The 14,330-nt window shown below is 44.3% G+C and overlaps 1 protein-coding gene across 1 annotated transcript in view; it reads left to right on the forward strand.

Annotated features, from left to right (window-relative positions):
- The window catches only part of PGM2L1 (phosphoglucomutase 2 like 1), a 41,521-nt gene extending 27,727 nt beyond the window's left edge, over nucleotides 1-13,794 (forward strand). Inside the window, exons 9-15 of the mRNA XM_083609914.1 lie at nucleotides 1,625-1,805; nucleotides 3,151-3,244; nucleotides 3,704-3,833; nucleotides 4,460-4,649; nucleotides 5,894-6,027; nucleotides 6,948-8,386; nucleotides 9,825-13,794. Coding sequence (XP_083466040.1) covers nucleotides 1,625-1,805; nucleotides 3,151-3,244; nucleotides 3,704-3,833; nucleotides 4,460-4,649; nucleotides 5,894-6,027; nucleotides 6,948-7,050 — 832 coding nt within the window. The 3' untranslated portion in view covers nucleotides 7,051-8,386; nucleotides 9,825-13,794. The remainder of the gene's footprint in view (nucleotides 1-1,624; nucleotides 1,806-3,150; nucleotides 3,245-3,703; nucleotides 3,834-4,459; nucleotides 4,650-5,893; nucleotides 6,028-6,947; nucleotides 8,387-9,824) is intronic.
- The last annotated feature ends 536 nt before the right edge of the window (nucleotides 13,795-14,330 follow it).

Below are 14,330 nucleotides of genomic sequence, written 5' to 3' on the forward strand. Positions count from 1 at the left end.
TATATCTGCATCTGCTTCTCTCAGGCCACATCAGAAGAGAAACAAACAGATACACAGCACCAACGCATAAAAGCAGCATGGTTTCTGTTTTCCCTTCTGCCACCATCTCCATCCCCTCCCTACCACACCATTATCCCATGGCTCCGTTCCAGTTAGCAAGCTCTTAGATTGTTTCTATACTGTACACAGCAAGGATCAGGGCTTTTTCCTTTCAGGGGGTATTCAGGGGTACTTGGTACCAGCACCTCTTTTTGTAGTTGTTAAAAATTGTGGCACTTACTGTAACAACTTTATGGTGAGTACAGGCACCTATTTTTCTAGGGAAAAAAGCACTGGCAAGGATGCTCCCAGTTTGGGAGCAGGGAGTGCTTAGGGAAATGCCCAAAGGTTCCAGTGTGCCTATAAGTAGCAAAAATTGCATAAAAATGTGGAGCTGTTCTTGTTCTCTCTGTCCTGGCCCATCTCATTTCCCCTTTGCTACCAGCTTGTTCTCCCCGATATCTCCCTCTCTTTCTTTCTTTACTCCTCTTGTTTCCTTCTCCATAAACCTTCCAACTGGAAGACTTTTCTGCCACAACTTATTCTTCTGAGTTCTCCTAGTCCTCCCCTTCCTCTCCTTCCACCGGTAGTACTCAGGCCACTTCCAAACAAGTCTGTGTTGGGGGATGGGGGATTCTCATACCTGCAGGCTTTTTGCAGCATCTGCACAGCATTGCTCTCATCGTCAGGATTCCTACCCATATTCCCACATCCACCTATTGGGTTGTTTTTATTTTGATTATATATTATGATTATATCATGATAATATATTGATTATATATTTTGTGGTTATATATTTTGATTTTATTCTGTGAACTGCCCCGAGACCTGCAGGTATAGGGTGGTATATAAATTCAATAAAATAAATAAATTAGTCTCAATTTAGCCTTCCTGTCAAAAATCCAATAACTTTAAAAAAAACCAACCTGTTGCCAAAGTCATGCATGTGATAATAATAATAATAATAATAATAATAATAATAATAATAATAATAAAATAAAAAAAATTATTTATATCCCGCCCTCCCCAGCCGAAGCCGGGCTCAGAGCGGCTAACAACAGTAAAATAACACAACATTCTAAAATCATTTCATTATAAGATCAGTTCAAATCAAATTAATGGCAACCATTGGGCTAGAGTTCTGTGAGGATTGCCAAAGGAGGGGGTCAGGCTGAGCCCTGGCCTAAGGCCTGGTGGAACAGCTCCGTCTTGCAGGCCCTGCGGAAAGATGTCAAGTCCCGCAGGGCCCTAGTCTCTGAATTGTTTGCAAAATTAAGCCTCAACCTGAACGTCCCTTGAGTGCCTTTCAAATGAATGAGTCCACAAGCCAGCCACAGTGCAATGAGTGCAAGGGAGGAGCTTCAGTCACCTGGGAAGCTCTGCTTCCTGGACCATTCTGAAAATGATGGGGTGTTGTATTGGCATCCACATTTAAGAAGCCCTGCTGGTGGACAAGTCTCCTCTTCTGCACAGAAGAAACTTTTAAAGCAACCGTTGTGTTTGTGGCTGCGTTCCTCTGTGTTTTGGATTCTCATGCGTATTCCTTTTGACCTCTGGTGCTCTCCTCCTCCTTCTCCTCCTGCAGTGGCCGCTGGAAAGTCTTCACTGGCAATGAGCTGGCAGCGTTGTTTGGGTGGTGGATGTTTATTTGTTGGAAGGAGAATTGTTCCAAAGATGCCAACGTCAAGAATGTTTACATGCTGGCCACCACAGTCTCCTCTAAGATCCTGAAGGCCATCGCACAAAAAGAAGGATTTCACTTTGAAGTAAGAGCTGAATGGCGTTCAGGGTTGTGGTTTGGCTGAGTAAATCCCAGCCGTCTTTGTACAGTGGTACCTCGGGCTAGGAACTTAATTCGTTCCGGAGGTCCGTTCTTAACCCGAAACCGTTCTTAACCTGAGGTGCGCTTTCGCTAATGGGGCCTCCCGCTGCTGCTGCGCTGCCAGTGTGCAATTTCCGTTCTCATCCTGGGGCAAAGTTTGCAACCTGAAGTGTTTATAACCTGAGATACTACTGTACAAGGTGCATCTGACCATGGTGGGGTATGGAATATTACTACATTCATTATGAGCTAAAGGAGAGAACTGAAGCTGCTCTGGGAAGGAGCTCCAGGCAGAAGGGGAAACTTTTGAGCATTTGGGGTGCAATTCAGAGGTCTTTTTAAAGGACACGCAAGATGTTAGACGGAATGAAGCAGTGAGCACCTCCTCACTTATGCCTTTGACATGTAATAAGTTATACTCAGAGGGGACCCATTGAAATTAATGTAGAAGACTTAAGTTAGACCCGTTTATTTCAATGGGTTTACTGTGAATAAAATTTTTGTGGGGGAGTATCGAGTTGATCCAGATGGTGTGCAGATGTACAAATTTGGGTTCGGGCAGCATCTGTCTTTTGCTTCTTGCAGGCAATTTACCTAGCTCTGGTCAGCTTCAATGTGATATATAATGAATTTATAGAGTGCCATGTGACTAGATTGCAAGGGCTGAGATGATTAAAGCTGCAGAGAGAGCATTGACTCCTTTTCATTATTGCAACTCTTACTGCCCTCTAGTGCCCCTTCTGGAGCACAGCTGCTGTGGCGTCTTTCTGAGAAAATCTGTTTTGTTTGTTAGGCCTTTCAAGCCTTCAGTTTCTGTTTTGCAGCACTGTCCTTGTGTGCAGTTTAAACAGGGCAGACTATTATTCTAATGGTCAAAAGAAATTGTTTAGTTATGGTAGACTTTTGAGAAAAGGAAACTTCAGTCACGTCTTCCAGGACCACTGATCTTGGGCCAGAGGACTGTTTTTAATTTGAGTACCATTCTACAATGTGCTGGCATATAAGAAGGAGCCCTTTTTGCCCATTTAGAGAGCAGAGGCAGTACACCTGGTTGGCTAGGGAGTTCAGGGATGCTCCCTTGGGAGCCATGCTTAGGACTCTCTTCTGAGTAACCTTTTCCCAATCTTGGGTGACCCAGCTGCAATTCTAAGCCCACTCAGGGCTGCATACTTAAAAGAGAGTTGCTCTCAGAAGGCCTCCTGGAATGAGCAGCTTGGTGAATTTGCGTGCAGTTGGCATGTTCCATGAGAACGATCTGTATTAAGTGAAGGCACCTTCCTGTCTTTTAGGATACACTCCCTGGCTTCAAATCGATTGGCAGCAGAGTTAAAAACCTCCTGGACAGCGGCAAAGAAGTCCTTTTTGCCTTTGAAGAGTCCATTGGTGAGCACAGCAAGTGTTGGGTGCTATGCCAGGCAGAAGGTGGGGCCAGAGCCCAGTCCTAGAATCTGGCCTCTCCCTTCAGGCTGTTTCCCATCACTTCACTGCATGGTCTTAACTCTCAAACTCTTTGTGTTTGGTTCTAGTGTCATATAACCTTCTGAATAGATCCCTTGAATGCAGGGTGGAGGGGTGGGTATACAATGATCACTTACCTCTTTGCTTCCACTTTGATGGAAAAAGGGACCTATTCTGTAATGACAGCCTTGAACCCCCCCAGGCCTACCAACTTGGAGCTGAGATTTCCGCGTATTAGATGCTCGGATGAGCTGGATAAGGAAATTTCTAGGAAGCTACTCTTTGTGTTTGGTTCTGTTGTACAGAAATGTTAAGATGATGGATTTAAGGCGACATGTGGATAAAATGAAACAAAATGCTGTTTTGCAAATTTTTGTTTTCCAGGCTTCATGTGTGGCACTTCCGTGCTGGACAAAGATGGCGTCAGCGCAGCTGTGGTGATCGCAGAAATGGCTGCTTATCTAGATACCAAGAGCCAAATGCTGGCATCCCAACTAACAGAAATATATAAAATGTAAGTTCTGTGCATCATCATCGCTATTCTGATTTATTACCCGCCCTTCGCCTGAGGTCCCAGGGCAGGTTACAACATTGAAACACAATGCTGAAGACAGTTAAAGTGACTTTCCATCACGGAAATTACTCATGGAGCTGGTTGCATCAATTCCAGCTGGTGAAAAATAAGTTTAGTCATTACTAGAACTGTAACTTAAAGCCTGATCTTGCTTTTCTCCTCCCCCATGTTGTTTCCTTGTGTGTTGTGCCTTTTTAGATTGTAAGTGTGAGGTAGGGAATGTCTTACGGTACTGATTTTTGTAAGCCATTGTGGGAGCCTTTTTGGCCAAAGGGTGACGTTAAAATGCTTTCCATAAATAAATCTGACTGGAAAAGAGTAGGAATTGTTTTTCCTGTGTTTTTGCCTGTGAGATAACTCAGAAATGTTGGAAGTGGCTGAAGGGGTAGCATTCGAAAAAGAACTTCTGGCGGGGCCTTACTTTATCCCTTTTCTGTGCCACCATTTGTAGAGACATCATAGATACATTTAGTGATAAGGAGGTTTGTGCTTAGCTTTCCTTTCTTTTCCTAGTGACAGAATTTAGAGATCTAGATTACCATGGCTGACTATATATTTTTGTGTAGGTATGGCTACCACATTTCAAAAACCTCGTATTTCCTGTGTTATGATCCTCCTACTATCAAAAGGATATTTGAAAGACTCCGAAACTTTACATCGCCTAATTCTTACCCAGCAGTTTGTGGCACTTTCAGTATATTGGACATCTGGGATGTGACCACTGGGTATGACAGCAGCCAGCCAAATAAGAAGTCGGTGAGTTGTGCGACTCTTGTTAGGAAGCTGTTGCAGATCATTCTCATAACAGCTTTAATCTGAACCCTTTTGCCTTGCAACCCTTTGCGGGGTTTTCAAGTAACAGAGGTGTTGCTTGGAGGAAATCAGCAATTAGATTGTAGGCTTGGGTGTTGAGAAGGAGAAGCGAGTACGTCATTTCAGTCTAGGCCAGTGTTTCCTAACCTTGGGGCTCCAGCTCTTTGTGGACTACGACTCCCATCATCCCTAGCTAGCAAGACCAGTGTTAAGGGATGGTGGGAATTGTAGTCCGAAAACAGTTGGAGACCCAAGTTGGGGGCACACTGCCTAGGTTCTGTCAGGCTGACCACCTTTCAGCAGGTGGGTTGCCACCTTAAAGGAGGAAACCCATAAAAGATCATATTGGCATGCAGATACTTATGATGGTTCACATAAACTTCAGCTGCCTTATGTGTTGAGTTGTAGTTGAGCACAGTGCAGAGTTTTGTGTGCTTCGATCACAAGCCTGCGTATTAAAATTACATCCACATCCCATGTTCCCTCAACAAAAAGTGAACTCCGGTCAGGACTGAGTCTGGTTCAAAGATACCTGACACCAAATTCCTCAGAGCAGAATATGAAATTGTTAGCCTATATACAGAACAGGCTTCCCCAACCTGGTGCCCCCTAGATGACTTCAGCTACAACTTCCATGAGCCTCAGCCAATAGGCGATGCACTTTGAAGCATCTGGAGGGCACAAGGTTGGGGATGTAAAACAGGCTAACTGGATTCAAAATCCTTTAGGAGGACTCTTCTTGCAGTGTTCAAATAATTTTTTCCTCCTGCCAGAACTGGCTAAGGAATTTACCATTCCTAACTTGAGAGTCAAAGGAACCTCTCTATAAATAAACAGTAGTTGACGAATGCTGTTGTATATACTTTGAACAAGGTCTAAATAGTTCATCGATGGGTTCATTTGCACAATTCTGTAACTTAAAATTGCAGAACAGCATGAACATGTGACAGATTTATTTGTACTGTGCCATCAGTGCTTTAGAGAGTAAATTCAGGTCTACAGATACTATCACTATCACCATCATAATGCAGTGTTTTTAGTCTTTGGGTTGAAACTTGTCCACAAAACACTTAACTGGAGCACTTGATATTTAATTAGTGGGTGGGGGGAGGCTGCAGGAACCCCTACATCAATTCCACAATGATTTTTCTCCTGATATTCTGCTGCTCTTGTTGTTGTTGCTGCAGGTACTGCCTGTGAGTAAAAACAGTCAGATGATCACCTTCACCTTTCAGAATGGCTGTGTCGCCACCCTTCGGACAAGTGGAACTGAACCAAAGATAAAATATTATGCAGAGATGTGCGCACCACCGGAACAGAGGTGGGGAATTCTGTTTGTGCCATCACTCCCATGGGTTAGGTTTTATGCCTGCCAGTGGTTCTGCGAACAGTCTTGTCTGAACCAAGCATTTAGAGAGTAGGAGGTGTCTCATTGTGGCTTGATCTGGACACACCGTTGCTGCCGAATGGCCAAGCTGCAGGGCAGCTAGTAGGGATTTTGATTTCCTTTTTCTTTTTTTATCCCACGCTTCCTCAAAGGAACTCAGGGCAACATGCGTGGTCTCTTCTCTTCTCCTCTCCCCCCAGTATCCTCACAACAAGCCAGTGAGGTGGATTTAATTGAGGGAGAGAATTACTGGCCCAAGGTCACCTAGTGAAATTCATGGCTCTGGTATTTCTGTGGTCTAAGACCATCATCACAGCGGTCCCTTTCTCACTGACTACTCTCTCACATCTTGTAGCTGACGCAATAGTTGTTTGCCAGCTGAGACTGTGTCTCTCCTGTTCAGCCCACCACTCATGGCCTATAAGACACGTGCCTGAACTGACACTTTTTTTGCTGAAGCTAGTGGAAATGTACAAGCAGGAAAGACCCTTTGTCACTGGAGGCAGGCTGTGTAGTTGCCTTCCTAACTTCTCACTTGTTCTCTGCAAGCCACTTATCTCTCCAGCCAGGCGGAGCGTGCCTGGTCTTCTGAAAGCTAGAGCATGAAACTGTTAATCTCAGAGTTGCGGATTCAAGTCCCACATTGGGCAAAAGATTTCTGCATTGCAGGGGTTTGGACTAGATGACCCTAGTCCCTTCCAACTCTATAGTTCTGTGATTCTATGACAGCAGAGTAGCTTTGGCATGAAGAAAATGAATGGAAGTCTGATAGAACTTTTCTTTTTAGAATGTGAGTTGGCATTTTGGATTGTGGAGGGGTATCTTAATAACCTCTGACTCCTCTTCCCTTTTAGCGACACGGTCTTCCTGGAAGAGGATCTACAGAACCTCATTGATGCCCTGATTGAGAATTTTCTGGAGCCTAGCAAGAATGGACTAATCTGGCGTTCGGTGTAGCCTTCCTCCTGCTGCTGCTGCTGCCATTGGCTGCGATAGCAGTCACTCCATGCACTGCGTAATGTGGAACAAAGGAACCAAGATGATAACTCCTGTTTGCATTTATATATATGCTATATATATATGAATGCCTCTGTGTGTGTGTGTGTGTTTTATATATAGATATATATATGTTCCTTAGCCAGCATATTTATATGGAAGCAGTTTCATTTTGTCAGCTTTCTTTCCAAAATGAGAAGCAGATTACCAGACAGCTTTGGGCTCCCACATGGATCCATCATGCCAAAAGGAAAAGGCTGAGCAGTTTCTGGCAAATTTGCCAGGAGTGATTGGTGAAAGGGACTTCCTCTACCGCCGCACCTCAAAAACGAAATAAATGCAACCCTGGAGGCTTTCCTGGCTGCCGCCTTGTATTAAACCAGTGTTGGGTATCTGAAGTCTTCAACTTGCTCAGTCCCTTGGCAGCTGGCCTGGATGATCATATTGGACTGGCAGAATGGTCCTGCTTCCTTGTAGCTGTTTTGAGTGTAGGTATCTTTACTGTACTGTTGAGTCTTACCTTTTTTAAAAAATCAGTCTGTTCAGTAGAATTCAGTACTTAGGGTTTTCTAGTGCAGAAGTTGTTTAGAAGTCATAAAGGTTCCAGCTCTTTAAATCTCTTCTTTTGAAAGGTGCTCTTTGTGCATTGTATTCTTATCTGTCTGTGTATTTGCTGAAGTTTACTCGACAGTTAAGCAGTAGTGGCAAGCTATATCATATGAGGTGTAGCTGGCTAGCCCTGGGGCCAAAGCAGGTATGATGGACCACCTCATTCCTCTTTTGGCCCTCAGACTGCCTACTGGGCTTCTTGGAAGTTAGGAAGCAAGACAGAATGCAGACCTCTTGGCTCAAGGGGATACAAAATTGATCATTGCTGTGCCTGCTTTGCCTTCACCTGCCACCGTTAGAAATCCTTCTAGTCTAGACATACCAACTTTGCCCCTGCCACTATTTTAAAGTCACAGTATCTTTAAAATAAACAACCTACATCAAATAAAGCAATATTCAATAATCCATCCAAATCTAAGAGTAAACAATAAAACATCAGCGAATAATAACTAAGCAGTTTGCACCTATCAGTTACAACAAAGAATTACTAATCTATAATCAATAAAGATAACACCAAATCGCAATGCATAAAATACCACAAAACCATGTAAAAGCGTCAAATGGAGAAACAGAGACACACAACTAATAATTATTTTTTAAAAAAATATCCCCGAACGCCTCTATTCCCAGCTGCTTCTGCTGTTCTCAAAGTCATGGAAAGGCTCCCAGAGAGGGCTGGAGGCCGGGGGCCAGGCAGGTGGAAAAAGCCATCTTGCTGCCTCTAACACGGAGCTGCAGCTCTGCGATAAAGTAATTATGCTTAATCAGTATTTTCTTTAAGGGTCTGATTCTGGAGGGTGTTGCATTAGTGTTGGCCAGCAGTGCATGTTAATAAACATGGTATTTGCAAGGTCACATGTGACGTTTTTCTGCATCATCACAGGCCTTAAAACAGCCTTGCTGTGCTGTCAGCTGAGCGCCAGATCTTTGGAAGATCTTGGCTAGACTAAGAGCCTCCAGAAAGGAAGGGAGGAAGGTTGTGAATCAAGGCCCTTGAAAACTGCTAGGACACAGTTTTCGTCAGCTAAAAGTGCCACAGCTGAGTGCATTTTTCAACCCATAGCCATGGGCTGTACCTCTTAGCCACTACTGGGGAGGGGCCGGGAATGGTGGTCTGCATGCCAGGGCAGAGGCAGAATTTCATAGTAACAGCCCAGAAAAACCCAGCGGAAGTGGAGTCTTGCCTTTATTCTGCTGTGTGCAGACAAAACTCCATGGAAACAAGGATTTCTGGGGTGGCAATCATTCTGTCATGGTGCCAGGCTGCACCTCAGTGACATTATATCCAGTTCTGACATTGTCAGACGTGCTTGTGAGGTGGAAGGGAGACTTAGCTGCAGATCACGTTTGTAATCTGCATCAGTCTGCTTCAGACAAGGTAATTCACGATGGAGCGTCTCTGGGGTGTGGCATATCATGTTTGTGCTTGGATTAACTTTGTCCAAGGCTCTGTATGAAACAAGTTTGGAAAATAGAGAACAATGATACTCAGGACTACGGCCTGGTTGTGGGGATGTTCCAGTGTTTGGGCTTCACACTGCAGGAGGAAGGTCACATGATTGACTCTGTACCTTCATATACCACCACTCCCAACACCTGGGAAGCTAGCATGGGTGGGGTGAAGGCTACTCTAGAAACCTTTTCCCTGGCATGTGTTTGAATGCAGGGACATTTGTATGGAGCATTTGGTCAATCAATCATAATTTATTACGGCCAAAGACCAGCTCGAAAAGCACAACTGGGACAGCTTTCACAAGAATAAAATATACATTTAGAACATTGTACAACAACAGCTTAAAGATTAAAATCTGAGATAAACACATATACACATAAAGACCTAAAATTTGGGCTACCATACAAATTGGCCCTGCCACCATGAGGGCCTACTTTGACTGTTTTCCTAGTGAACTAATTTGTTTCAGGGGGTGCAAATCTGCGCGCAGAATCTGGCGACCATCCAGGTCGTCTTGTGGTCTTTGCCTAAGAGGAGAAAATTGAGTTTAGACTTACCCGAAAGGTCAGGAAGCCTCTCCAGCTGAGGGTCAATGGTATCTCTGCGTATCTCATCATAAAAGGGACATCTAAGAAATAAATGCTCGGGGCTTCCTAGGCGCAAAGTCTCTGAGCATACGGGACTTTTCCAAATGTTCCTTCCAAAACTGGCGAGGGCAAGGCCGAGCTTCTGGCTAGAGTAAAAGCCCTTTTTGTGTTTCTTGATGTGAGAAAGTAGAGGTATGCTGCCGGGGCCGCAACATATCTCTCATTGTCTGCAATTATATAATTGGGGGACCTCAAGCAGTCCTGTTGTCTCTCTGTATCCATGATTCTTTGCCTGACCACAGATCTTGCTTGACCCAGGCCCAAATGGAGCATTTGGTCATTGGAGCCTCCAAGCTGCAATGCGAAATGGTACAGCCCGGACACAGCTTTGCCACCTCAGAACTAGACATAATGCCGCTTGGTTAAATTGATCAAGTATATATTTGAAACAGGGAGAAGTCCCATCCGTTTCCCCATCTGGCACTACCAAAGTTTCCAAGCAGATTTTTTTCTTCTTCTTCTAAACCCAGTAGCTTCTTTCTTCTGAGCTGACGGAAAAGCTGAGTTTCGGTAGCCCAGTTGATATAGCTTTGCCACCGTTGCTTGACTTTGTCCTCCTCTTTCTCCTTACACCGTTTGTGAGTTGGATCTGATAAGGTGGTGCAGGTGACTTCTGTCCTGATGACCCAGCTTTAGGCCACAGGGACAAGAAACTCCATTTCTTGTACATCTGGGTTGGGGGTTTGGGGGGAAAGAGGGGGATTGGTGCCAACTGAAGCTTTTGCTCTGTGGCATAACAAAGTACCTTTGTGGTATCTGAATGTATGTGGACAGCAGGAACTTGCTTGTATTGCACGAGGCTTTCGGGGCAAGATCCACCAGGAACTCGTCCTGCGCGCGGGACGTTTTCCTGTTGTGTTTTGCCGTTGATTTACATGCAATATTTATTTATTATTTTTATTATTTAATGCTTAAATGCCTTCCAGGTTGTTCGTATATATCTGAGTGAAATGTATTGAATGCCAAAAAACCTTCCTTTTTATTTTATTTTTTACTCTTTGTTTTCTTTTTCATTTACTGTATATTTGAAAGTGCTGCGAGGAGAAATTACGAGGGGGCAATTAAAGCGACAGAGCTGCCCCAACCTACGTGCCAGAAGGCATCCAAAGACAGTGGGGGCAAATGTTTGCCTCATGGGGAGTTTTGTCATCCTTTAAGAATCCAATTCCCATCTCCTTAAAGTGTTGCTGTTTGGAACAGAGAGAGCAGAATCCAAGGCCTTAAGAGGCTCTTTCTGAATCCTTTGCTGATTTGGGGGGAAAGAACCCTCTTTCTCTGGTTTAGTTTGAACAAACATAAGTCATGGAAGAACAAAGCAACATGTTTATTGACAAGTTTTCTACCTGTAGAGAGGATAGCAGAGGTGGCAGCCTAGGTCCTCCCAATTCACATGATGGAGTGAGTAGCTTAGGGATCACTATCGGATTGATTCTGTCCTGGGACAAGAGTTTAAAAGAGAGGGGGCATATACTCCCTACCCCCAAAATGTATGGGAAAGAGGTCTATGGCTCCAGTTTTATTTAGTGTCCTGAGAAAGCTGACTTGTTAAGGATTCGGTTATTTCTGCTGGAACCGCTGCTATCGGTGGTTTTTTTTTTATTTTTTCAATTGTTCACAATGCTTGAAAATCCATCCTATTCCATTGGGGGAAGTTTCTTTTTCTTCTCTTCCTTGTTTTTCTTAACTGTGAAAGATCACCTCCTTCTCTTACCTCAACAATGAGCAACATGGAGGTCCTTTGGCCTTCTGCTCCCACCCTCCTTCCCTGCGGGGTTCCTCTTGACTGATGCCAGGAACATTTATAATGTGGCATGACAGGCAAAAGTATTTGAAACCACTTCAGAAACACACTGTGGTTTGTTTAAGATGCCTCTTCCCTTCTAAGATGTTGGTGTGGAGCGATATCACCAGGTTGTTGTATGATGATTTGACAAGGTGGGGGGTGGTTTGTTGTTTTGCTGTTTCAAATCTTGAAAAGATTTGCGGAAAGCACTTTCATCTCCTGAAATTCTGTAGCGTGGTCTCTGTGCATGTCTCCTCAGAAGTAAATCCCAGTGAATACAGTGGGACTTACTCCAAGCTAAAAGAGTATAGGTTTGCAGCTTAAAATGCAGGCTTTGAAAAAGCAACACACACACACACACACACACACACACACACACACACACACACACGAAGTTTGCTAGTTGAGAATATTTATAATTCACTTTGGCTACTTTGTTTACTTGAGCATGCTTTTGAGAAAACGTCCCCTTTCCTACCCAATAAGAAAACGTCTTAATGGTCTTCATCGTCTTAACTTTGTTATGACAAAAAATGACAACCACTGTTTTGGGAATGGGTGAGGGAGAGAACAGATTTTCCCTTGTAATATCAACTGCAAAGGAAGAGCCTAAAATCTGGTCTCATTTTTATTATGGAGAAGACTCCCTTTCTGGTGCAGCCTTTCACTTGATGAATCACATCCCATAAAGAAGTAGCCCCGCACATGCAAGCAAGATTTTTTTCCATTATCAGCAGAGTCCAGTGCTATAGTGGGCTCTGTATACTTGGAGCTCCAAATCACACTCAGTAAGTTTTTAAGTCCTCATGCCAACAGAGTGCGTTGAAATAACCTTTAGAAACTGGCAGGGCACATCCAGGCCCCTGCCCCAGTTTCTTCCAGCTCCTGCCACTCCCTGTGCCAGGTTTACAAGTCCCAGGTGGGGCCCTCTCCTGTGTGTCTTTCAGCCTTGACAGCACTGCTGCCTGAGCAGCTGTGCTTTACGCTGACAGGGAGCCCAGCAACATCTCAGGGAGCTGAACTCTCCTAGGCCAAATAGGGAGAATCACAGCAAAAATTGGCCAAGCGGAGATGAGTCTCTTTGACTGACACGTTGTTGGTTCTGGTGAATGGAGCTTCGTAGCTCACCTGTGCCTCACTGCATCCAATTTCATCTCACTTAAGGATGCTTTCAGGGCATGGGGAGTCATGCTCTGCAATGTGCGCTTGTGCAAACAAGCACTGGAGCTTGTGTAGAACTTAAGGTCATAAAGCATTCTGTTGATCAGTGTGAAGATAATTCAGTTTTTTGCAGGTGGGGCTGACCATTCTAGTCCATAGATGTTTGACTCAAAGCAAGACCTTCCTTCATAATTTTTGTTCAGTGTGTACTGAGACTTTCAGAAATGTGTACCGCTTCTTCTGGGCTGTTTATTGCAGACAGCCCAAGTGCAGCAGGAATGCCAGCTGAAATGAGACTCGGTTGGAATACTTGTTTGGCTGCCCCAACCCAGCAACATCCCAGGCTATAATGTGGCACCTCCCCCTTCCTCTTTTCACAAAGCTCCAGACTGTTGAGAGACTTCAAGAATAAATAGAGAGAGAGAGTTTTGCTCTTTATTGGAAGCACACATATGTGCCATAATGAGAGACCTTGTGTGTTTCCTCTGGGACCTTGCAGCGTTATCTGCCACTCAAAAGCTGGAATGGTAGGAGTTGAGGGTGTGATTCTTACAACTGATAAGATTCCATGTCTCTTCTTTTTGTTCTGAAAGATGCGCATGTCCTAAGTTTACATAGGTGTACCCTTCCCACAAGACAGGGTGTGTGTAGTACAAAACACGGAGTACAAAAAGCAAAGCGAGGCTTCGCCCCTTACTGTGCCTGCCTTCGTTTGGTAGCCCACTTAGCTTGGAAGGAGGTGATGCACTTAGCACCTGCCCAGCCCAACCTTCAGCTTCCTTTTTATGTATCCTACTTGACTTCATTTTCAGGACTGTTGCTTTAACCAGGGTAGTCACCATCTTGGACTGCCCTTCAACTAAATCTAAAGAGTGGTACCAGGCAAGCTTTTCATTATCCTTCTTTCATTTCAGATGTGCTTTTCTGCCTAAGAGACAATGGGTGTATTATCAATATGGACTGAAAATTTGCACTTTGATTCTGTTGGAAGTATTTTTTTGTGTCTGGATTATGAAGTGGGTTTAGTTGAATAAAGTGTTAAGTTAATAAAACTTTCTCCTTGTAGAAGTGTTCTTCTGTGTCTTTGTTTCTCCAGCTTTTGAAAAGGACTGCGGGGGGATTCTTGGTGACCAGATAATTTCCTGGGCTCTCTGGACGGAGACTCGAACCCTTGTTTGTTTCTAATTAAAACCAAATTGTGAGGCAGATGAATTTTGCCTTCTGTGCTCTGTGGGGGGGGGGGTTGCAGTTTAGATGCAGCCTTGCTTGTGGCTCCCTGATGGACCCAGGGAGGCAACAGGGCAGCCAGGGTTATAAAAAAAGGTAATGAAGGAATGGGTTTCCCAAATCTAAAACCTGACTGTTCAGTCAGTCTGAAACGGGCCCCAAAATTCCCATTTTTCCTCCTCCAAGGATGCATTAGCTAAAAACCATTAACGTAAGCCCCTGAGCAAATGTGTAACAGGAACCCAGCTGTATAAACAGCAGCTCTCTCCTTTATCAGTCTGTGACGCTTAATGGATGACCTTGTCAGTGGAGACAGGATGGCAGAGCTGGGGCTTCTCTTGTAAGCACACTGACGCACAGA

This window comes from Podarcis filfolensis (genome assembly GCF_964270895.1).
Source record: "Podarcis filfolensis genome assembly, chromosome: 4".
NCBI lineage: Eukaryota > Metazoa > Chordata > Lepidosauria > Squamata > Lacertidae > Podarcis > Podarcis filfolensis.